Genomic DNA, 26,278 nt, shown 5'->3' on the forward strand with positions numbered 1-26,278 from the left:
AACATGGAACAGCAGGTGCTGGTTTACGATTAAAAGAAACATGCACAAAGTGCTGGAGTAACCCTGGGTCAGGCAGCATCTTTGGAGAACACGAATAGGTGACGTTTCGGGTCGGGACCCTTCTGAGTCTGAAAAAGGATCCTAATCCAAAACGTCACCCATCCAGATTTTCTTCAGAGAATCTGTCCAACCCGCTGAGTCTGAGTTTCTCCAGCAGTTTGTATCTCCTCTGCCTGATAGAAACATAGAAACATAGAAATTAGGTGCAGGAGTAGGCCATTCGGCCCTTCGAGCCTGCACCACCATTCAATATGATCATGGCTGATCATCCAACTCAGTATCCCGTACCTGCCTTCTCTCCATACCCTCTGATCCCCTTAGCCACAAGGGCCACATCTAACTCCCTCTTAAATATAGCCAATGAACTGGCCTCGACTACCCTCTGTGGCAGGGAGTTCCAGAGATTCACCACTCTCTGTGTGAAAAAAGTTCTTCTCATCTCGGTTTTAAAGGATTTCCCCCTTATCCTTAAGCTGTGACCCCTTGTCCTGGACTTCCCCAACATCGGGAGCAATCTTCCTGCATCTAGCCTGTCCAACCCCTTAAGAATTTTGTAAGTTCCTTAAGAATTTTGTAAGTTCCTTAAGAATTTTGTAAGTAATCTGATATCGCTCTATTCCTTACATATCCCTCCATTCCTTACATATCCATGTGAGTTTCTAAAATGCCACTATTTGATCTGCCACCACCACCATTCCTGGCAGCACAGTCCAGGTACTCACCACAATGTGTAAAAACAAAAACTTACCCTACACCTTTCATTTAAACTTTGCACTTCTAACCTTAATGCTATGCTCACTAGTCCTTGACATTTCAACCCGGGGGCGGGGGCGGGGGGGGGGTAAGATTCTGACTGTGTGTCCTATCTATCACTTTAATAATTTTATATACTTCTATCAGGTGTCCCTTCAATCTCTGAATGTTTCTGAAAAAAACAATCCAAGTTTGTACAACCTCTCTACAGTTAATGCAGGCAGAATTCTGGTAAACCTCTTCTGCACCCTCTCCAAAGCTTCCTCATACCTCCTGCAATGGGTGACAAGAACCGCAGGCAATACTGCAAACACGGCCTAACCAAAGCCCTACAAAGCTGCATCATGACTCTTATACTCAATGCCTTGATCAATGAAGGCAAGCATATCCAATGCCTTCTCTACCACTTTACCACTTCTTGATCTACTTGAATTATCACTTTAGGGAAACTGCAGACTTCAAACCCAAGATTTCTTTGCACATCAAAGAATATAATTTACAATATATATTAATGATTTGGATGAGGGGATTAAAATTAACATTAGCAAATATGCAGATGACACAAAGCTGGGTGGCAGTGTGAACTGTGAGGAGGATGCTATGAGGATGCAGGGTGACTTGGACAGGTTGGGTGAGTGAGCAGATGCAGTTTAATGTGGATAAATGTGAGGTTATCCACTTTGGTGGCAAAAACAGGAAGGCAGATTATTATCTGAATGGTGTCAAGTTGGGAAAACGGAAAGTACAACGGGATCTGGGGGTCCTTGTTCATCAGTCACTGAAAGTAAGCATGCAGGTACAGCAAACAGTGAAGAAAGTGAATGGCATGTTGGCCTTCATAACAAGAGGAGTTGAGTATAGGAGCAAAGAGGTCCTCCTGCAGTTGTACAGGACCCTAGTGAGACCACACCTGGAGTATTGTGTGCAGTTTTGGTCTCCAAACTTGAGGAAGGACATTCTTGCTATTGAGGGAGCGCATCGTAGGTTCACGAGGTTAATTCCCGGGATGGCGGGACTGTCATATGTTGATAGATTGGAGCAGCTGGGCTTGTATACTCTTATTAAAACATATAAGATTATTAAGGGTTTGGACATGCTAGAGGCGGGAAACATGTTCCCAATGTTGGGGGAGTCCAGAACCAGGGGCCATAGTTTAAGAATAAGTGGTAAGCCATTTAGAACGGAGATGAGTTCCCCCCCCCCCTCCCCATTATAGAAGCATAGAAAATAGGTGCAGGAGTAGGCCATTCGGCCCTTCGAGCCAGCACTGCCATTCAATATGATCATGGCTGATCATCCAAAATCAGTACCCCGTTCCTGCTTTCTCCCCATATCCCTTGGTTGCGATAGATAGATAGATAGATAGATAGATAGATAGACAGACAGACAGACAGACAGACAGACAGACAGACAGACAGACAGACAGACACCTCACCCCTATCTCCTCTGCGTCCCACAGTTCTGGTCTCGCTATCCCACAGACTGAACAAGGATAGAGTTTCCCAGGCCCTCACCTTTCACCTCACCAGCCTCCACACGCAACACATCATTCTCCGACATTTTCCCAACTTTCAACGTGAACCCACCATCAGTCACATCTTCCTGTCACTACTCCTTTCTTTGGAGACTATTCCCTCCACAATTCAATGGTTCATCCCTACCCAATCCACCCTACTCCAGGCAATTTCCCCTGCAAGCACAGAAGATGCAACTCTTCAGTCCCTAAACTCTTCTCTCACTTCTATCCAGGGACCCCAGCAGCCCTTCTAGATGAGACAGAAGTTCACGTGAATCTCTTCCAACTATGTCTATTGCATTCAGTGCTCCCGATGTAGCCTCCTTTACATCGGCAGCGAGACCAAGCGTACACTAAGCAACCGTTTTGCGGAATATTTGTGCTTGGTCTGCCAAGGACTGCTGGATCTCCCGGTTGCTAGACATTTTAACTCCCCTTGCCACGGTGACCGAGCGTGTCCTGTCGACCAGTGCCGGCAAGGGGCCACAGCATTGAGCTGCCAGAACAGCCATGTCAAGCGGACCATGCAGCAGCAGCTGCTGAAGAAGGGCTTGCTGGTGCAGACCATCGGTCTCTAGTTTTAAGGTGAAACTACACACACTGCTGGTGTAACTGCAAACTGAATCAGTCTGAAGAAGGGTCCCAAGGTCAACTATCCATGTTCTCCAGAGATACTACCTGACCCGCTGAGTTTCTCCAGCACAATTTGTCTTTTTTTTGTATTAACCATCGCCTGGAATTCTTTGTTTCACTTGGCTCATTACATTTTGCCAGCCAGATAAAAATTGATTTATGGTTATAGTTTTGCCAAAAGTGGTGCTGGAAGACATAATATTTAAGAAGTGTCGTGGGCTTATGAGTAGTGGTATATGAAAGATGTGTAAATTCCAGCTTGATTAGTTACAACAGTGCCCATTTATTTTGCGACAGCCAAAGCACCATTAGATATGTTGCTGCAAATAACATGCTGTGCTTGGAGTGTTTGCCAAGTTGGCCTTAGTTAACCTTCCCTTGAGTTGAGCAGTTTAAAATGGTCAATCAGTGATAGGAGAGCTAAGTTTTACAGAAATATGTAACACTGAATACAGCTGGTTGAACAATGGCTTCTTGCAGTTGGTTCTGATCATATTCATAACAAAATATCTTTCCTTCATTTTTCTTTGCATTATTTTCTTTTTCATCATGTAATTGCTTCACTTTGCGAGTTAGGGACTGCCTATGCTATAAAAATAAAGCACCACAACCACAACATGGATAGGTGGCACTTCAGATCAGGATCCTTTTTCAGACTATCTGCAGGGAGGGGGGGGAGCTACATTACTTTCTCCAGCTTTACAATTTATAACTCTATCCTCAAGCTTCACATTTTGCAACTTTTTGTCATTTTATCATTGGGCAGCAGTAGAGTTGCAGCCTTGCAGTGCCAGACACCCGGATTCAATCCTGACCACGGGTGCTGTCTGTATGGTGTTTATACATTTAATCCGTGACCTGCGTGGTTTGTAGGTTAATTGGCTTGGTAAAATTGTAATTGTCCCATGTGTGTGTGTGTGTGTGTGTGTAGAATAGTGTTAGTGTTTGCTGCTCGGCGCGGACATGGTGGGCTGAAGGGCCTGTTTGACTTTTATCCTGCTTTTTTAATATGCGAGTTCGGTATTTCAACTGCGCATGCCCAGGTCATAGGTCATTTCCAATAAACATTCTCGCCAGCTGAGCTGCTGTGTATATAAAGACCTGCGTTTCATCCATATTTTCCAGTTTTGCTTCTTCGAGGTAAGAAAATACTGCTTTCAAAACTATTAACTAGGTATATTTATGGTTCATTTGTACAAAACTACGATGATTTTGTTGGTTTTATTGCTTTATGCTTCGGTGTTTTCATGCTTTATGCTTCGGAGCGTATAACTGTTATAGCAGTGTCAAACTAACTGTTATGTTCAGTAGACATAATATTGCTTTAAGCAATATTATGTCGTGTGAACATAGCAGTTAGTTTGAGACACAGTTAGTTTGATAAAAGTTATACGCTCATTGCAGTTATTGGTGTGCCAAGTAGGATCTTCGGCAAACAAACTTTTACAGTTTTCTGTGATATATTTGGATTTGTTCACTACTTGCAGTATAGTAATGTAACTTTATCAATGGCAGTATGTAGGACATCGGCAGGAAGTGCGGTGACCATCAGGTCGCAATGTGTTTTTTTTAACTCAGCAGAAAATAAACAAAACTGTTGAAACAGGCTCTCGCTCACTCTACTGCCATTGCAGTGTCAACCGTTGTGGGTCCGTCATTTACATGCTGCTGGAAATTAAATCTCGCCCCACACTCCTCCACTCTCTCTCTCTCTCACTCCTCACGAACAGCCACCCGCTACAATAGGCGGAATGGTCCTTTCTTCTGTTATTCCTGCCCGCAGTTTCTGATGGGGCTGGTTTCACAGACTTAACCATGACCGGCCGCATTTAACCAGGGCTCTGGGAACGCGGCATCTGATGGGGACGAGGAGGAGTTCCATAGGGAAGGAAGGGACAACTAAGAATCCGGCAGCAGAGTGGCTCTGTTAATGGATTCATTCCACAGTGAGTTCAGTTCGGAAAGTAAACACGCTGGTAGATCCGCAGCTACTGGTTCAGGAGATCGATCCAATTATTGACCAACAGGCGGTGGAATCCATCTGTGACAGACTCCACAGTGAGACGTGTCCAAAGGAGCGGGTGTTCACTCTGATCAATAACTCAGGCACAGTGAACTTCACAATATAAAACCATCCCAGTTTAAACCGTCCCGGAGAGTTGCCTTGCCCGAGCACTGAGACAACTCTGGGCAAGGTCCCACTGAAGACAAGAACATTCTAGTCACTAAAAAAATACGCCTGCGGGTCGTAGGTTGCCGACCCTTGCCTTAATGGAACATTCACACTGCCTGTAGGTAAAGCATCAGCCCACATCACACTGATACAGTCGCTGCCTGCCTCAGATTAAATATTTTTACATGTAAATTATGAATAAAGATAAGAAAATGCTTCAAACACAAGTAATATTTTCTTATTCCAGCAGCAAACACATTAAGGATTAAATGAAAATAATACATTCTGTAACTTTTTGAATATCTCATAATTTCAGATTAATGAACTGAACTAGAACTGGGACTACTGTAAGTAGTGTGTGAACAGCAGAACAAGAAAGGAAGCTATTGAGTTAACAGAATTCTAGATTAATTCATACACAGTTTATACAGCGCTGTGTTCGCTTTTTTTTCCCCCGAGTGACCTTTGACGAACCCCATAATTCCTTGTGTTTATCGGAATACCGAACTCACTTATTATACTAGTAAATTGAGCTAACTGTTTGTGAGATGTAATAAAAATGCTTATAATTGCTCATAATTAAAAATCATCATAAACATTGTTTCAGCATCTGAAAACCTTGCGTCACCCATGCCTGCTGAGGTTCTTATCGAGTACCGTTGAAGTTGATGGAATCCACCTCGTTACTGAGCGTGTGCAGCCATTGCATATGGTCCTCGAAGATGTCTCAGCAGATGAGATCTGTGCTGGAATTTTTGACATCCTCCAAGCACTTATCTTCCTGCATGACAGGGTAAGTATGAGAAAGATCTAGAGAAAAGCAGTTGTTGAATTCAGTAGAGACAATGCAACAATGTTTGTGCTAAGACATCTTTATTTGTAATATAGAATGGTGTTTATTGGTCATGTAGGTCAGGAAATAGAATCAGCTTGAGTGGAAGCAAGAAATAGAAAGTGACAAAAACTGCTGAGATTAGTTAATGGCTCCCTAAAAGGAACTTCAGCATTGAATAGCTTGATTAAAGAATAAGAAGAGATGGTTTGAGTTTTTTGCTTTTCTTGCAAATTGGTAAATGTAATTTGGAGAGACTGTTCACGTAATGAATTTTGGAAAATTTCTTGGAGCATTATTTCATTGAACCAAGCAGGTTATTGAGCACTTTAGATTGTGACGTGTAAGAGAAAGCTTTGATTAGCAATCTCACAGTAATAGATTATCCGATGGGAAATGATTGTATTACAGAAATTTGTATTCAGTTTGGAATTAATGTACTTAAGTTTAGTTTAGTTTAGAGATACATGCCGACCAGCGATTCCCGCATATTAACACTATCCTACACCACACTAGGGACAATTTTTACATTTACCAAGCCAATTAACCTCTTTGGGGTGTGGGAGGAAACCGAAGATCTCGGAGAAAACACACGCAAGTTATGGGGAGAACGTACAAACTCTGTATAGACAGCACTTGTAGTCGGGATTGAACCCGGGTCTCCGGCACTGCATTCTCTGTAAGGCAGCAACATCATGCAACATCGACACGTACAATCCTTAAAGCCAGCTAGGGTACAATGGAAAATGTAAATTTAATGATTTGCTGTTAGTTGCAAACAAATAAAGAAATAATTATCACAGAATATGCATTGCATGGAGAGACTTTGTAGGAAAAGTATTCCACCAGGATGAAATAATAAAATGAGAGACCATTGGATTAAAAAATATTGCCAAATATATAGTAATGTTGAAAATTTGGGAAAGGATTGGAGATTACCAAACGTGTCTAAAAAATTACAGGGAATTGAGATTGTGGGCAAAACTAACAAGAAATATTTATAAAGAAAGTGTAAGAATTTCTACACATCTGCAATAAAAGTACATATTTGGGGTGTGCAGGAGAAATTATAATAGAAAGATAAAGAAATGGCTGACACAGCAGAAGCCACAACACATAAACAGTGGGAATACAAGAATTTGATAAGAGTGAGGAACTTGAAACTGTGTAAAAACTATAGGAGAAACAGGGGATTAAGAGTTGTCAAATTCCTTCTGTTGTACAACCTACATTAATCATTTTTTTACTGATTAACTTACCTTTCCAGTTGCTGTTCTGTTCACTGTGCTACTGTTGTTAATCTGCATAGTATCACACTAAATTCACCTTCGGTTTGGAGATTCTCCTTCTCTCTGATATTTCGGTCCTTTATGGAAGACTTTCTTCCCTCATCCACTTTGCAGCTTCATTTAGAATGTCTTGATATTTAACCAGACATATTCTTTTATTTCTCTCTTTTATCTATTTGTGTATTTATTTCTTTATTTTTAATTAGAAGTAAGTACAAAAATGTAGTACATAAGTATCTAATACATAATGAGATAATACAGTTCATGTACAACTTCTAGTTTCAAATTTAGCAGAATAGAACAGAAAATGAGACAAGTCAAGATACAGAAGAACCAGTAATATTCTATCCCATTTTCACAGCGCTCAATCTTTTTTTCAATTTTGATGCTGCAACCATTCATATTATAAGTAATATTTTCTTGCAAATAAATCCTTTTGCTTCTGCTAGTGCCATATTTTCAATCCCTTCGTATTAAATAGCCTGTATATACAGATACTGTATTATACAATCCAACATGAGTTATTCGTCCTTGACATCTTGAATTAGTTGATCTTGTGTATGCCACAACCGGTCTCATAGTTCTTGTAGAGTAAAGCTCTTCCTGCTCCTGATTATTGCCACTAAATGAATAGCACATGCTGATGTGGATTGAATGTGCATCAGATTTGGTCCAATGTTACTGAATAGCATTCCATTTCCCTTTAAGCTCATGTGAAGGACAGACTCCAGGGAGATAGTAAAAAGGAGAAAACGCAAAGGGCAAATGATGCCTTGTACAACAGTAGGTACTTTTAGAGTTGCTGTTTACAAAGGTGGATAGCAGATGGAGAGCTACCAAAAACATATTCCTTGTTGAAGGCAGTAAGCTCTTAACTAATTGCAGTGTCTCGTATAGTAATGTACTGAAAATCATAATCACAGCATACACTCACTTAATTGTTGTGTAAACTGTATAGTCTCCTGCAGTCGCCTAAAAAGTCACTTGAGTGGTACAGGCCCATAATGGGCCTGTCCCACTGAGGCGACTCGTTAGGCGACTGCCAGGGACTGGTTTCAAAGGAATTCACCTACGACACCTGGCGACAACCTACAACAGCACCTACGACAACTTACAACAGCAAAAATTGTCACCACTGTCGCCAAAACATTTTCAACTTTGAAAATTTCGCAGAAGTTGCCTGTAGCTGCCCCAAAAAATCGCCTATGTGGGACAGGACCACAGGTGTTTACACATGTGAAATTCTACAATGAGTTAATGCATTGTGTCTAACCCTGTACTGTTTGCACAAAACTTGGCCTAGGGTTAGCAATACTTGCTGTTACAGTAATCACTGTTATATGTTGTATTTGCCATGTTACTGGATACAATGAACTCATTGTAACAAATCTCCGCTTTAGTTATTTCTAAAGGCCCTCATCTTTGCTTTTGTTTTTTGTATGTCTTGCAATTCATTTTCCACTTCTTGGAGACTATGGACTTCTTTCCTACTGTTCCTTTTGAAGTAATATCTTCTGATTTCCCTCTTCAGAATCGATTTCAAGACTTCAAATTCTGCTGTTTGCTGCACTCTGGCTGTACTGTATGGGCCTAACATTATGAAATCCATAATTATTGTGAATTCCCTCTACATTCTTTAAAATTTTGAAGACCCTCCGCTTAGTAATGCATTTGTCCCTCAACACATCAAACTCCATCTGTACTTGTCTTGGGCAGTTCAGTAGTCACTTAAGCAACAGGTCTTGTATATTTGAACCATTCTCTGACAGTGCACTGTCCCACCTTCTCAATTTATTGTCTGCCATATTTAATTTATACTACTTCACTACCAGTAGTTGGAGTACTTGTGGTGCAAGTACTATATTGAGCCTAATTGAGCCCCCCCGACCTCCCCCTCTCCAACACTGAACGGTCTGTCCTCAACAGAGGTCTTACCTTTGTCCTCTTCCGTCCCCACCTCAATGCATTCCGCGCCCACCACGACTTGGAGCTCTTCTACCGTCGCCTCCGCCTCACAGCGTACTTCCATGGGAAAGAGTCCTCGCCCCCCACTGATGACCCCTTTTCCCGTCACCAACGCACCCCCTCCTCGTGGAACCCCCCTCGTGGCCAATTTCCGGCTTTAGAACTCTTCATCAATAACTGCCGTCGCGACATCAACCGCCTCAACTTCTCCACTCCCCTGTCTCACTCCAATCTCTCCCCCCATGAACGTTCTACCATCGACTCACTCCGCAACAACCCAGATTGGGTTATCAAACCCGCCGACAAGGGAGGTGCCGTGGTAGTCTGGCGCGCCGATCTCTACAAAGCTGAGGCCACCCGCCAACTCTCGGACACCTCCTCCTACTTACCCCTGGACCATGACCCCACTGACGAGCACCAGGCCACCATCTCCAGCACCATCTTGCAGAAATGGTCCTTCACTCCCACTCCGTCTCCGACCTCTCTGTCCTGGGTCTCCTCCATTGCCACAGCGAGCAGCACCGGAAATTGGAGGAACAGCACCTCATATTCCGCTTGGGGAGTCTGCATCCTGGGGGCATGAACATCGAATTCTCCCAATTTTGTTAGTCCTTGCTATCTCCTCCCCTTCCTCAGTCCCCCTGCTGTCTCCTCCCATCCCCCAGCCTTCGGACTCCTCCTCCTTTTTCCTTTCTTGTCCCTGCCCCCCCCCCCCCCACCCCCGATCAGTCTGAAGAAGGGTTTCGGCCCGAAACGTTGCCTATTTCCTTCGCTCCATAGATGCTGCTGCACCCGCTGAGTTTCTCCAGCTTTTTTGTGTACCTTCGATTTTCCAGCATCTGCAGTTCCTTCTTAAACACTATATTGAGCCTTTTGCATTTCACCTTCTTTATGCATTACAGATTCTTGTAGTGGCACAGTTATTTGTGAACTATTGTTCTCAATGTATTGTGAACCCTCTCTCTGAATGATTGTTTGTTTGGGACTAAGGCTCTTTACTACGAGTGTTTGCTGGATTCCCCTATGCGTGTCACCCTACCTGTGACAATTGCAGCACCATGGATCTAGGAAAATGTAAACCCGATGCCTCATATATTTTTTACTATGCATGTTTTGATGTGGGATTGCTGTTGGTTAAGAATTCTGCTTTTCAGAGTTTATTAAAAGCCTCAAACGATCATTATCAGCAGTTTGTAAAGAGAGGGGTGCACAGAAGACATAAAGGACAGAGTGTACTTTGCAAAATTTTGTTACAGTGTTGTTGCCCCATCACTGAAAATCTTTTGCACAGAAGGACATTTCAGTTAATGTCATGTTTTTGTTTTGTCGTGGCTAAAATGTGTACGGGCACTTTGTTATTTTGTATTACAGGGTAAACTGAGCCACAATAATATATGTGTTTCGTCTGTGTTCGTGAGCGAGGATGGTCACTGGAAGCTGGGAGGAATGGAGATGATGTGTCATTTCTCACAAGCATCATCTCAGGTGAGGTTGTTGAGCCTAATCTTCTTTCCTTTGTAAAGTTCCCACTTGGCTTCTGCAAATTCATAGTTTGCAGAATCATAGTTTGCAGAGTCCATTTGAGTTATTTAATTTTGCGATTTAAAAATCTATATTCTGTTTTCTCTTGCAGTTCCTGTCGAATATTAAGTCATTGAGAGATTTGAGTGGAATTGCTCCAGAGGAACAGGTCTGTCTATAGTGTGGAATACAGATAAGAAGGGTATAAAATAGAAAATGCTGGAAACACTCGGATGCCATCTTGGAATGAAAAACAGATTACATTTCAGAATGTTTCCTCTATTTTCTGTGGGATTTCTTGCATGATTGTTTCAAATATTCCAATGCTTTTTTTATAAGCTTTAAATAATCTGGAAATGCATAAGTATAAATTCTCCAGGTATTGTAGCTGGATTTAAGCTATGTTTCTCATCAGTAGCTACGACTCTCGAGTGGCTGTTCAGCAACTTAATCAGTATTTTGCCTGATCTAATAAAAATAAACGTATATTCACCACTAGACTAAAACACAAACAGAAAATTCCAGATTTCAGCAGGTTGGGAAGCATTTATAGAGAAAGCGGTGATTTTAGCTTGGGACCAAGTTTGTTGTTGTTCAAAACAAGTCTTGTTTTTCTTCATTGCAACATTGCAGATATTTGCCATATAAAATTTCTTCTGGGTTAGTTACTTGGGGCTTCAGGAAAGCAATTTGTGCAACTCTTGAATATTGCCATGTGAAGTACTTGAGTGATGTCACCTATTTTTGTTGTGCAAGGTATAGGACACAATAAGGCCCTATGCAAACTGATCTTATCCAATTTAGTCCTCAGGTTTTCAGTTTCTTCCTGAATCGCATGGACATGCACGAGATGGTTACTCATTTGGGACGATGATTGCAAAATTTCTTCCTTTGCTTAATGAAATGGGTAAGGATTTTCTTGCTGGATATTTCAGTGACCATACGCAATGTTCCTAATTACTATCTACTGTCAGGGGATCACTCTTTAACTCGTCAGTACAAGCAAATTAATTTATTCCAAGTACTTATTTTAATTGTTTCACTTTTATTGTTGATGTTTTTGTCACTTTTTTTGTAATTATTTCGGGAAAGTTATATTTTAAATCATTTGGTTGTTTATACATGTATTATATCCATTGTCAAAAAAGGAAGTATCCTGGCAAGGAGAACTTAAAAGCAATAGACTCTGCAGAATAAACTGGATTTCGGCAGTGATTTAACAAAGTGCCTCTAATACAATCATATGAACTTGCATTTGTATAGTATCATTCATGAGATGCTTTGGATCAATTTGCAATAGTCAATGATGATGATGTTGGATTTTAAATATGGGGAACTGAGTAACTTAATGAAGTGGAAAGGCTTCTTTCAGAAGGAAGTGGGACACCTAACTATGGCAAATCGATTGTGAAAATATGTTCCAAATGAAGTTAACCCATCATCCAGAATCTGAGGAACCTAGTGGGGATTGGAATGCTAAACTGAGGAAATTCATTTATGTACACTGACTTCTAGCTCGGCCTTCAAGACACATTGCCAGGGCCTATGCATTGCAGCACATGGCCCAAATGATAGTCTTATTTTATGTAAATATGGTGGGGGTATTTACCTATATGTTATGACTTCAGGATCAGTAATGATATAAATCAATGCTGTGGGTTTGTTAACTTGGGTACCATTGTAGAAGGTGAATTATGAAATGATCAAATAATTTGACTGTGGGAAGTTAGTCTCCTTGTTGGATACTTGGTTGAAAAGAGAATGAGTGCAAAACTCTCAAGAGCCAGGGACAGTGAAACATTAGCTTTTTCAATGGGAACATACTGAAATTATAAACAGAATGTTTGGCTCCTACACTGTAAATACCATGATTGATGATTCAATAAAGAACATTCCTGGTCACTTGTGTAAGCAGCAATAAAAAGACCTGGGAGAAGAATTACCTAAATATGTATATGGAAGTTTTCATGTTCTCTGTATGTCCCAACCAAAATTATGTATTTTTGAAATGTAGTCAGTATTGTAAAGTTACACACATTTCAGCTAATATATGTGCAGCAATATCAAAGAAGGGAATTATATAATGATGCATTTAGTAATTTTAGTTGATCATTACAAGATAAATATTGAGTAACACATTAACTGATCATGACATTAAATACTGACATTTTAAGGAATTGGATGAAACTTGTCCAAATGCAGTATCAAAATACCTTATCCAGCAAACATTTAGATTTTATGTTAAATCATGTGCTTTGTCTGAGAATGTAAAAACTAAACTGCCAATGATCTTTAATGCAAAATATCCATTTATGACAATTCACTGTTTTATATGTTCATAATTCTATTTTATGTTTGGAAATTCTTTCCATTAACCTTTGTGTATTACAGGGCAGAGACATTTCTGTACTCAGTGATGGTTCAGGGTTAATTTGTTTGTTCTCAAGTTGCAGAACATGTACTAGCAAAATTCCAGGAAACCTTAAATGCTACTCTTCTTAACCCAGACCCTATGCAACGGCCATCTTTACATAGCTTATTATCTCATGAATTTTTCAGGTAAGTAGAAACATTCTTAGAGTACTTGTGTACAATGTTGCCAAGCATTAAATAATTTATTTGTTAAATTAAGCAAAAAATTATTAGAAAATAACTTGTGCTTGTGTTACATGAAATCCAACTGTAAAGTTTAATCAAAAGCAGGTACATGTCCATTATTGTGTAGCTGACTGTATATACACAGAAATCAAAGTATGCACAGTTAACAACATCTTGTGCTATAAAATCCTATAAACTTATTGGTTGTAAAATGGCAAAATATAATTATTTACTTATGATTCAGATGGTGTATTTTAACTGCCATATTTAGAGAAGAACAATGTAACCATGTCATAAAGAATGCACAAAGTTTACAATGATTATTGAACACCATGTGTAGTGGCATCACAGATAATACAATTTTCATTTGTTCAGCGTATACAGATACATTATTTTTCTATTTTTGGCAAATTTGAGATGGCTGTGGAGTAGACTTAATAAGAATATCCACACTGCTTATGACAGTGAATACATTTCTGATTTCTATCACTTTAACATGTAAGTAGGTTTCTTAATAATTGCACTTAGTAGAGTGAAGAATTGGACATTCAAATTTAGACAAATGGTTGTAATTATTATCTGTGATGTGACTGAATATTTCCAAAATACACTTGAAATGAGTATCTATATCAACCAATTAATGAAAACAGAATATGTTTGCACATGAATGCATTTCACGTTGTAAAATGGGAGAATATTTATTCTCAGTCCTGTACAATATGTGCAAAGATATATTTTATGTGATGGCACATTTTATAATTGGACTCAAAAGTCAATTAGTTGCATGTTAAGTAATGGTGAATGTAGATGAAAAATGGATCTCTTCAAGAGCATTTTATAGACAAACATTCAATTAGTTCACAATTTTTTGGCTAATAAATGCTACCCCTCATATAATCAGCAGGAATGACTTCTTGGACGTTGTAAATTTTTTACAAAGTTTGACACTGAAAACAGAGGAAGAAAAGAATGAGTTTTTCAAGTAGGTATTCTATTTCGACATGAATAATGTTTTTTTTTTTAAAAACATAAAAATAATAAGTTTCACATTACTGTTTTCACATTTAGCAGCTACATTAGATACCAGTTATGGGTATTGACTTATTATTGAGATACTGTGCAAAATAATATTTTGCGTGCTATCCAGTCAAATTGTACTATACAAGGGAACAATCAAGCCATTACACTAATACAACAGGAAGTGCAAGGAGAAAAATAATCAGTGAAGAATATAGAGTTATAGTGTTACGGCTCCAGAGAAAGTGCAGATAACAAAGAAAAAGTGCAAAGGCTGCAATGAGATGGGTTGTGAAATTGGGATTACAACCTTATTTTACCAGAGATCCCTTCAATATTTTAACAATGGGGAAGAAACTCTTTCTAAATCTGGTGGTACATGCTTTTAATCTTTTGTATTATATTGTCAACGGGAGAGGGGAGAACAGTGAATGACCCTGATGTAACTGGTCCTTGATTATGTTGGTTTTTCCAGGGCAGTGTGGAGTGTAGATTGATTGGGGGGGGGGGGGGGGGGGGGGGGGGGGGGGGCAGGTTATAATGGTCTATGTTGCATTTTCAACGCTCTGCAACCTTTTGCAGTCTTGGGCAAAGTAGTAACCAAACCAAATTATGATGCATCCAGGCGCAATGCTTTTTTACTGTCCATCTGTAGAAATTGGTAAGAGTTGTTGGAGACATGCTGAATTTCCTTAGACTTCTGAGGAAGTGGAACTGTTGATGTACTTTCTTGGCCATAGCGAAAATTTAATTAGACCAGGACAAATTATTGGTGATATTTATGTTCGGCATGGGAATGTTTTGTGTTATCCCAACAGCCACTGCAACTCCTCACTGACTCCACATGTGTTCATAGCATAACCAGCAGTGCATTTATGCACTCTGCTTCCACGGAAATTTATAACCTCAATTGCAACCTGTTCTTAGTTTAGTTTAGTTTAGAGATACAGTGCGGAAACAGGCCCTTCGACCCACTGAATCCGCACCGACCAGTGATCTCCCTACATTAACGCTATCCTGCACACACTAGGGACAATTTACACTTACACCAAGCCAATTAATCTACAAACCTGTACGTCTTTGGAGTGTGGGAGGAAACCAAAGATCTCGGAGAAAACCCATTTGTCACAGGGAGAACGTACAAATTGCGTACGGACAGCACCCGCAGTCAGGATCGAACCCGGGTCTCCGATGCTGCAAGGCAGCAACTTATACCGTTGCGCCACAGTGCCGTTCTTGTATTATCTTGTTGGTTAAAATATTGATAACTTGTAGTGAATATTAAAATTGCATTGCTGGTGAGATAGGCTTCCCTTATCCAAATGGGAAGATCAGTTGATTTTAGAACATGGCATCTGAACAAGTCTTTGAATTTAGAAAGGAACTTATCTTTAACCATCCTGTGTTTGGGTTGCATGAGTCTATCAGCAAAAAATCACAAATACTAAAATAGTTTCAATCTACAGCTCTTCTACAGCTTTCAATTTCTTTATTGCAGATAGTTCATACTTGTTTGACGTAAAATTAATCATAACTTGGGGAAATCGTTCATCTATTTTGATAGATAGAAATCTCGATGACACGAATGGGTCAAATATTGCGTTTTTGCTTTTCACCTTTATATCTGCCTGAGTTTGGGTTTTATCTGATCAAACCCAACGCGACTGATCAGAAAAATGATTATGAATGGAACGCCTAAAATTAACATTACCTTAACCATTGCATGGTTTGGGTGACATGAAGGTTCACTGTCACCATCGTGACATTTTTAAATTTCTATTCTGCGGCTTTATGTTAGTAAATATAGCCAATTTCGCTTTTTATTTAAATAATGCTGTATGTGGGCAAAGCCGCTGCTTTGTATTATACACTCAGGAAATTGGATTGAAATTGCCCAAGTTTCTCACTCGAGCTGCGGGAATGAAATTTCCTCCTGACATTAGACTTGGCAAGATTTCATGCACCACTCAATTTGCAATGAAATGTGCTTTGTGAAGGATTTCACCTGCAGCTGCATCAATCCCATTGTCATAATTGCCTTGAAGCTAATGTTTGAGCATGAGGAACATGTTATATTGCTTTACTGTTGTTTATAACAGGTTCCTCTTGGATCGAGTCCAGGCCTTGCCTGAAAGTCTTATGGCCTCTCGTCTAGTGCCACAATTACTAACTCCACTGGTGTTCGCAGAACCAGTGGCGATCAAAAACTTTCTTCCTCATCTACTCAGGCCAAAGACAGGTATGTTCAATACTTGTCGTATGGTCTAAAGATGCATAATCACACAAACCATACGCACATAACTTTATGATATCTTTCTGAATTTTATATAATGCATCAACACCCTTTAGGTTTTGTATTTCATGGACTGTTACATTTAGTGAAATCAATTAATACTAATCTTTTTATTGTGATTTGCATTGGTGGAGAAAATGAACAGTACCATGTTGTAAAGGGCCAATACGGTGGACTAACATCTAGAAAACAACATTGGTGTCGTTTTTTATTAACTGATTTGACTGGCTATGTATTTCCTACATTGGGAGTTTTCCTTCCAGCTGACTGGTTCAGAGCACAGGATTAAAGGTTAACTTTTAAAGCAGCCCCCCTACAGTCTCATTAACTGAACTTTCAATTGTTATATAGTACTTGTTATTATTTGCCTAGAAAGAGACCATGTTTTATCAAATTTTAGAAGCTGTACTAAAATATTGTATTGATGGAAAATATGCATTGAACAGTGGTTTTGGTTAAAATTCACCTACATTAATGGATGAAGCTCGCTAGCTATAAGCGTTCTAAAGGAAGTGATTTAAGTTCCTGGTAAGTATGGGTTCAAATTGATTAACTATCTATAAAAAGGATGGTAACTTTGATTAGGGTTAGTGCATACTTTTGGAGTATCAGGTTGCAATAAATTGGACCTGGAAATTCTTAGTGCAGCTTTTTGATGACCATGGTGTTCATTATTGCCAAAACCAAGAAATGTTAATCTGTTTAATGTGATCTGCACATGTGAGGAAAAATGCGCAGTAATTGCTTGTATGATGTTACAAAATGCTAGCTTAACATCTGAACCGCATTCACACATCTTGCTGAACAGGAACTTTCATCAAAACAAAATGTGTTTTTGGGGTGTTTTTGCATACCAAGTGTAAAATGTAGACTGTTTTAAAAATGCAGGTGTGTAACAAATTATTTAAATTGCATTATTGTAGATGCATCTGGTGATGAATTCAATTGCCTTCTGTCGCCCAATGTCTTTCGAGAGCATGTGATCCCTATTCTATTGAAACTCTATAGCATACGGGAGGAGCACGTGCGGATGGTGCTGTTGGCTCACCTCAACACTTATGCAGCTCTTTTTTCACTGGAAGACCTACAGGACATCATTCTTCCACAGGTGGGTAAAAGTTAAGATATTCATTTGTGCTGGAGAAAAATGAATGGCAAATAGTTGATAATTGTTTTAGATATTGTGCTGGTCGGTTATACATTTTCTTATTATGATTTCCTTCTGCAAGTTTTGTAATACTTTTAATACAGTAAAAAGCAATTTATGAATTGGAATGAAAACTTTCATAAAGTATCAAGTCCATGCACATACTCAATCTTCAGGCACATTTGCTTGAATTAGTTGTCTGCTTCCTACAGATAATATCAGCTTTGAAAACCTACTGAAAATCCAAATACACCACGTCCACCAGTTCTGCCTCATCCACTCTATCACAATTTAGAGCCATACAGCACAGTAACAGGCCCTTTGGTCCAAATGCCTCAACAACATTCTCTCACAGCTCATTGCATGTACCCACCATTCTCTGTGTCGAAATGCTGCCCTTCGGGTTGACTTGATGGCTTCAGAGAAGCCACAAGAACAGAAACCACCTGGGGTTTATTGCAGAAACCTAGACTTAATGGCACCAAGGTGTCACAAAAGCAGAAGCTACTTGGAGTTTCTCTGGAAACCCAGACTCGATGGCACCAGCTAGGTTACATGGACCTCTTGCACCTGGTGTTTTGTCACCTCCGCCAGCTCAACCATGCTCACTATTTTCCAATGCACCATCAGCCATTTCCCAAAGTACCCATATTCTTACAGATTATCATTCCCCCCTTTTATCATTTCATGATAACTACTTATTCACAAACAAGGAAAAATGAAATGACAATAGTACGTATCAACAGTCAAACAATGATCATGATGTTATGCCATGATCCCATAAGTCTCTGCCTCCCGACTTTTCATGGGCGTAGCAAATTCTTAGGTAGTTGACCAAGAAATCTTCACCTCCTGACTTTTCATGGGCGTGTAGTCTCTTGTAGTCATCACTTGCAGCAGAAGTGTATTCAGGGTACTCAACACACCTGTACTGAAAAAAAATTCTTCAAAAAAAGAAAGAATTAGCGCATTACTGATAACTTTAAAATGGTGAAGGTGGACCCACAAATTATTCCTTTCTACTTTAGCAGCAGTTGGGGTTGTGAGGAGAACCTGATAAGGTCCTTCCCACTGAGCATCCAGACCCTTTCTTACCCAGTTTTTTTACCATGACAAAATCACCAGGTCCGACTTTAGTTGAGGTAGATAGAGGTGGTAATTCAATATACGCTGCTCGTACCCTGGAATGCAAATCCTTTAGTGCTTTGGTCAATGACAGAATATAATTAGTCATATCTGATGACATATGATGGAAATCTGGTCCTCTGGTTGGGGTACTCTGGTTCCATGAGGTTCTAAGTAGATGACCATACACAATTTCAGCTGGGCTCATTCGTGCTCTTCCTGCTGGTGAGGTATGTATCTGAAACAACGCTATAGGAAGTAATTTAACCCGGTTAACCCCTGTTTTAGCTTTCAATTTAGCAAGCTTAGTTTTTAAGGTCTGCAGCCTGTGGTCGATAGGCATAGTGCAACTGTTGATTCATTCCCAATTGAGTACAAAATTATTTATTCACTTGTCCTATAAAATGAGGACCATTATCAGAACTTAGCCGAATTGGAATACCGTATCTAGCGATGATCTCTCGCATAAGCATCTTGACAACAGTAGAGGCTTTGTTGTCAAGTGTTGGGCAGGCTTCAATCCACTTACTAAATACATCTACAATTACTAGCACATACTTATACAAATCTTCCCTAACAGAAGTATCTTCCTTGATCACAAACAAGCAGTCATGCCCTGCTTCCATCTGTTCTTTGGGTGGATTAGCAAGAAAGGATGCTGGATTGATAGTAGTGCAATTTTGGAACTGCATTTTAGGGTTATTTAACAGGTATATCTTATATTTATTCTGGCGAGCCACGGTAAGGTGTTGAGTTTGCAGTTGTCTTAGCAAGGCAGCAACTGAATGAGAGCTATACACTGTAATGTTCTGCTGTAAGGTCAAATTAGCGGTTGATTGCAAGCTGTTGTAGATCGCAGTGAAGATCTGGGTGCAAATGGGATGTCACTGTGCTACAGGATCAAGCTTTGAAGAATAGGTCATTGATCTATGTTTGTATCCATGCTTCTAAGTCAATACTGCAGTTGAACAATCAGAAAGGATTGTACAGTATAGTTGGAATTCTCAATCATAGAGTGGCCTTCCTAATGCTGGTGCCTGTAACGGAGACTTCTTTAAATTTTCAAAAGCTTCTTGGGCTTCCTCAGACAATTGAAACTCGCCCTCCATACTAGTGTATGGCGTCAGCTTTTTAGAGTCCAGAGCAATGTTGGGTATCCACTGTCGACAATAGTTCACCATGCCGAGCCACTGTCTCATCTGCTTTGCCTCCTGTGGTGCAGGGAATTCACAGATCGGTTTAACTACTAATCTGTACTGATTTGGCTTCCCTGCTTTGGGTATTGCGTGGATCGGTGTGTTGCAAGATGATTTTACTGACATGTAACTGTCTTTTAGGAGCCCATGGGGTTAAGGTTATACCGTTATCTCCACACTCAATTTTCAGCTGGAATGCACACAGCAAATCCCGAGCTAGCAGGTTACAATCTAGACCTGTGGTGAAGACTAATGAATGCTGTACTGTCTCTTCAACTGGCAGAGATGGGGTATTGGCATACCTGCCCTTGGAACCCGGATAGTCTCTGAGTTTTATCAGGCTTGGGAAAATTATAAATGGACTGAATAGATGACATGGATGCCTCTGTGTCCACTAAAAAGGTGCATTCTCTTCCAGCGACTTGCAATGATTAAAAAAAGGTTCCTCATCAGTTTTACACCCGTTCACCATTAAATTGACCCGTGGGAAAACGTTGCCTGCCTCCCTTGTCCTCGATTTCCCTGCCAATCTCCCCTTTACACACACGAGCACGCACACACACGCACCCCCCCCCCATCTCTTTTTGAGACAGCGACTGCGATAGATCCATTCGATAGTGGGGAGGTTAGAGCCGATGATGGCCTGGGCAGTGGTCACAACTTTCTGCATTCTTTTCTGCTCCTGGACATTCAAGTTGCTGAACCAAGCCACGATGCAACCAGTCAGTATGCTCTACTGTGCACTTTAGAATTTCGAGAGAGTCCTCCTTGACATACCGACATTTTCTCAGGAAGTAGAGGCGCTGATGTGCCTTCTTTATGATTGCATCAGTGTGCTGGGACCAGGAAAGATCTTTGGAAATTTGCACGCCCAGGAATTTGAAGTTCTTGACCCTTTCCATCATCGACCCGTTGATGTAAATGGGATTTTGGGTCCCTATCCTACCCCTTCCAAAGTTCACATTCCTTGGCTTGCTGGTGTTGAGAGCTAGGTTGTTGTGCTGACACCATTTGGTCAATCGGTCGATCTCACTTCTAAACTCGTCACCATCCGTGATTCGTCCCACAACAGTGGTGTCGCGGCGAACTTGATGATGGAGTTCGAACTATGTCCGGCTACGCAGTCATGAGTATAGAGTGAGTACAGCAGGGGGCTGAGCACGCAGCCTTGAGGTGCTCCCGAGCGGATTGTTTTTGAGGATGACACATTTCCACCAATACTGACAGACTGGTCTGTGGATGAGGAAGCCGAGGATCCAATTGCAGAGGGATGCGCAGAGACCCAGATCTGAGAGCTTTGTAACCAGCTTGGAGGGAATGATGGTATTAAACGCTGAGCTATAGTCGATGAATAACAGCCTGACATATGAATTTTTGTTGTCCAAGTGGTTCAGAGTGGAATGGAGAGCCAGCGAGATCGCATCCACTGTTCATCTGTTGTGGCGGTAAGCGAACTACAGTGGGTCGAGGTTCTTGTCAAAGTAGGAGTTGATATGCGCCATAATCAACCTCTCAAAGCACTTCATCACCACAGACGTTAGTGCCACTGGTCGATAATCATTGAGGCACGTCACCTTGCTCTTCTTGTGGTATTATTGATGCCCTTTAAAAGCAGGTGGGAACCTCAGACCTCAGAAGTGAGAGGTTGAAAATGTCTGTAAAAACTCTAGCCAGTGGTCCGCACAGGTTTTTAGAACACGACCGGGTATACCATCAGTTCCAGGCGCTTTCCGAGGGTTCACCCCCCTGAAGGATCTTCTGACGTCGGCCTCTGTGACTGACTGAAATACCATCACGGCGAATGGGGGCTCAGGAAGGCACATCAGTGTTCTCCCTATCAAAGTGTGCGTAAAACGCATTGAGCTCGTCAGGGAGTGATGCTTCACTGACAATTGAGCTGCCTGATTTCGCCTTGTAGGAGGTGATGGCATTCAAACCCCGCCACAGTTGCCGAACATCCGTCTCATCCTCCTGCTTGGAGCAGGTCCCTTTTGATGGCCTTACCAAGGTCGTATCTGGACTTCTTGTTGACCTCTGTATCTCCAGACCTGAATGCCCAGGATCTGGTCTTCAGAAGAATGCGGATCTCATGATTCATCCAAGGCTTCTGGTTATGAAACACTCGGAAGATTTTTGTTGAGATGCACACATTTCTTTATGAAGTCTGTAACGACTGTGGCACACTCAATCAGGTTTGTTATCGAGTCCCTGAACATTGCCCAGTCTACAGACTCCAAGCAGTCCTGGAGTTGTTCCTCTGCCTCCCCCGACCAGCCCTATGCAGTCCTCGCCTCTGGGGGTGCGCTCTTCAATTGCTGCCTGTAGGCAGGAAGAAGCAGCACCGCAGTATGGTCGGATTTACCAAAGTGAGGGCGAGGGATAGAGCGATAGGCATCCTTGATGGTCATGTAGCAGTGGTCGAGGGTGTTTGATCCTCTGGTGCTGCAAGAGACATGTTGGTGGAAGTTAGGGAGCAATTTCTTCAGGTTGGCTTTGTTGAAGTCCCTGGCTATGGTGGTAAGTGCCTTTTTTAAGCCATCCGGTGCTAGCTGACCACAGTATGCAGCTTCCCAAGTGCCAGATGGACATCAGCCTGGGGTGGGATGTAGACCACGGTCAGGATGATGGAGGTGAATTCCCTCGGTAGGTAGAAGGGACGGCACTTCACCGCCAGATGTTCGAGGTGTGGAGAGCAGGAGTTGGATAGGGCTGCCACGTCTGAGCACCACGCAGAGTTGACCATGAGGCAGAGGCCCCCTCCTCTCCCTTTCCCAGGTGCCAGTGTACGTCCATGCGGTGGATGGAGAAACCTGCGCTGGAACGGGAATTCCCTTGCAGACGACAGCTCCAGCTCCGTTGCGATCGGGGATTCCCTCAGTCAGCAGCTCCAGCTCAGTTGCTCTTGAGAGCCTGCTCGTCAGCTCCGGAGGTCTCCACGGTGTTTCCAGGTACCGTACCTGTGATCCTCAGTCGAGTCGGGTGTTCTGCAGCGATCGAGGGATCGCTTACAGTCGGGGGCTCCCGCAGCTGCGAGAGATCACGATATTGCTAGTGCCTTCAAGTGCACGAGTAGCTTGTCTGATACGCCGCTGATTTCTGCCGTTTTTCTGATCCAGGTGAGTTGAATGAAACTAATTCATTCTCTGCTGTTGAGCTGCTGACAAAATGTCGCCACAGGCAGGCGCCATCTTTGTGACAATACTGAACATTCAGCAATCGCACTATACATGAATGAATTGCACAATATACACGCTTAAGCAAAAACACAACTATAATCAGAAGTAATTACACAGTATTAAGCAAAAGCATTCAATATGAATACTTCCAATTTAGCAAAACTTAGAATCAAAATTTGGATCACAATCCAAGAATATTACAGACGCATCTTTATAATAAACTTCAGTACTAATTTTTACAGTAATATTGCCAATTTACCTTGGTACTGATCATGAGTACCACCAGGGACATGAACCTTTCGCATGCTGGAACTCTAGCCAGGAGGATTAACTCTAACCCACTTCTCTGCAAGGTCCTGGTCTTCAGCACTTACTCCCTCTTAATGCTGGATCCCAGCGCTGATTTTTAAAGTGTCTCTGCCAATCTCACCTCAGCAGAACATTGAAGTCCAAACCCTTCTTTATTTGTATACACTGCAGAGACGGTCTCAGATCCATTCACGCAAGCCCACAGTAGCCTCGTGCAAACAGAACAGAAGGAAGACAACCGACACACCCAAACAAATTACATACACTTTTATACCCCTTAATGAAGACGGGGACACTAAGTACGATGGGGGAGGCCACCCCTACATGCCAATCACTTCTTACAAATAAGAAAGCATTAAGAAGCACTTTAACAAAGTACAAACTATGTATAGGACCTAGATACTAAGTGTAAACAGTTAATCCTCTATCCAATCATACGCTTAGGTTCAGCAACTGGTCAACAGAACCTAGACTTGATGGTTTCAGAGAAGCCACAAGAACATAAACTACCTGGAGTCTCTTGCAGAAAGCTAGACTTAATGGCACCAAGGTGTCACAAAAGCAGAAGCTTTCCTCTGGAAATCCACTCGATGGCACCAGCTAGGTCACATGGACCTCTTACACCTTGTATTTTGTCACCTCTGCCAGCTCGACCTTGCTCACAGGCACTGTCAGCTATTTTCCAAAGTACCCATATTCTTACATATTATCCTTAAGAGTATGGTAGACAAAAGTGTTGTTGAAACTCAGCGGGTGCAGCAGCATCTAAGGAGCGAAGGAAATAGGCAACGTTTGAAGTCTGAAGAAGGGTTTCGGCCCGAAACGTTGCCTATTTCATTCGCTCCTTAGATGCTGCTGCACCCGCTGAGTTTCTCCAGCACTTTTGTCTACCATCGATTTTCCAGCATCTGCAATTCCTTCTTAAATCCTTAAGAGTATGACAGCCTTAGTAACTTATCTAAACCATCAGTTATGGTAAAATAATATCAGCAGGAATTATTTGTTTATTATGTAGTGCTTTATTTCACCATGTGTAATTTTGCCAGGTTTGATAAATTTGACGTGTTTGATAAGAAGACACAATCACATTTTCTCTTTTTAGATATTGCTAGGACTAAGAGATACCAGCAACACACTGGTATCAGGAACACTTTCAAGTCTAGCAGTATTGGTGCCACTTCTAGGAGCTGAGGTGGTAGTTGGAGGTGAAAGAGCAAAGATCTTCAAACGTGCAACACCGAACTTCAAATCAACTGAGATCACCCCTGAAGGCAAGACAAAAATAATTGTTGACTGACTTGATGGCAACTATTTGAAAAAAGTTTACCTAAGATAGTAATAAAATAGAAAATGTTGGAAACATTTTTAGCATCTGTGAAAGGTGTGGTAGTTAATAAGAGGATAAATGTTAAAGAGGATAAATGTCTAACATTTCCTGATTTTAAATTGTCTGACAATAATCTTAGTGTCTGTAATAAGGTAAAATATCTAGGGCATATTATTACAGAACAAATGACATGATGAGGATATTTATAGGCAACGACGCATGCTGTATGTACAGGCGAATATTCTCTTGCGTAAATTTGGTGCGTGTGCAGATGTGAAGATGTCGCTATTTAGAGCATACTGCACACCACTCTACACTGCGCACCTGTGGTCGAACTATGGAAAGACAAGTTTGCAGAGACTAAAGGTGGCATATAACGATGCCATGAGAACACTGCTAAGGAAACTTAGATGGTGTAGTGCCAGTAATATGTTTGTGGCTGCAGGAGTCAGTACTTTAGAAGCTATCCTAAGAAATCACATGTATAAATTCATTTGCAGGATAAATGACTCTAAAAATGTAATTATTGTGGCCTTGTCAAACATAAGGATTAGCACTACACGCTACGAATCCCAGCTGTGGAGACACTGGTATCGTTGTCTCGTTGTAGGACATTGATCATTCTTTTAATCTGGATTTTTAACTTATGTATTGTTTTTAAAAATATATAATTTATGATGCTTTTATAAGTGATATACTGAGATTTTATATGTACTTTATGATATTTTTTAATATGCAATGCATTTTTTTAATGTAATGTTGCTCCTTGTCTGGACCTCGAGTCCGTAATAAAGTGTATTATTATTATTAATATATTATTTCAATTTTGGGACCCTTTCCCATCCCAGATGTGTTAATTGTTTCCCTTTCTACCAGCTATGGTAGAAAGGGAATGTTTCCAGCAATGTTTGTTATTATTTTAGATTTTCAGCATCTTTTCATTTTCTGCTCAAGATTGTATTGAGAATTGACAAGAGTGCAGTTTTTCTTGGGTGGGAATATTTTTTGAGCAATTTGAAATTGTTAATTGATTTATGTCTTAATTCTCATACTTGAGATGTGAGTATTCTTGCACAGGCTGAACTTTGATTTGCAGTCTTGTGTTTTTATTTAAGGGTCTCCTGCACATATTGTGAACAGTAGTGAACATCTCAGTTCTTTGGCTGTAAACAATTCTTTCAAACTGCTTTCAAAGAACACTGAACCTGAGAAGATGCTGATAAGTGGGACGGAGAAAGCAAGAACAAACCTCACTCAAAATTCCCAGCCCGCAAGGTTTCAAATACTGACAAAACAAGGTAACCTTTTGGAAGATAATGCAAAAGTGAGATTTTTGCACACACTAAAA

At 41.0% G+C, this 26,278-nt stretch overlaps 1 protein-coding gene across 2 annotated transcripts in view; it reads left to right on the plus strand.

The window, feature by feature from the left end:
* Positions 1 to 26,278, plus strand: part of scyl3 (SCY1 like pseudokinase 3) — a 32,489-nt gene that overhangs the window by 510 nt on the left and 5,701 nt on the right. The window contains exons 2-11 of one of the 2 annotated variants that reach the window (XM_033028248.1): positions 5,743 to 5,928; positions 10,593 to 10,706; positions 10,855 to 10,911; positions 11,547 to 11,649; positions 13,190 to 13,301; positions 14,245 to 14,322; positions 16,457 to 16,596; positions 17,574 to 17,758; positions 24,706 to 24,874; positions 26,046 to 26,228. In XM_033028248.1, coding sequence (XP_032884139.1) covers positions 5,743 to 5,928; positions 10,593 to 10,706; positions 10,855 to 10,911; positions 11,547 to 11,649; positions 13,190 to 13,301; positions 14,245 to 14,322; positions 16,457 to 16,596; positions 17,574 to 17,758; positions 24,706 to 24,874; positions 26,046 to 26,228 — 1,327 coding nt within the window. Of the gene's footprint in view, positions 1 to 5,742; positions 5,929 to 10,592; positions 10,707 to 10,854; positions 10,912 to 11,546; positions 11,650 to 13,189; positions 13,302 to 14,241; positions 14,323 to 16,456; positions 16,597 to 17,573; positions 17,759 to 24,705; positions 24,875 to 26,045; positions 26,229 to 26,278 lie in introns of both variants that reach the window. The other variant, XM_033028247.1, reaches the window with a different exon arrangement.

Source organism: Amblyraja radiata, chromosome 10 (assembly GCF_010909765.2).
Source record: "Amblyraja radiata isolate CabotCenter1 chromosome 10, sAmbRad1.1.pri, whole genome shotgun sequence".
In the NCBI taxonomy this organism is placed as follows: Eukaryota; Metazoa; Chordata; class Chondrichthyes; order Rajiformes; family Rajidae; genus Amblyraja; species Amblyraja radiata.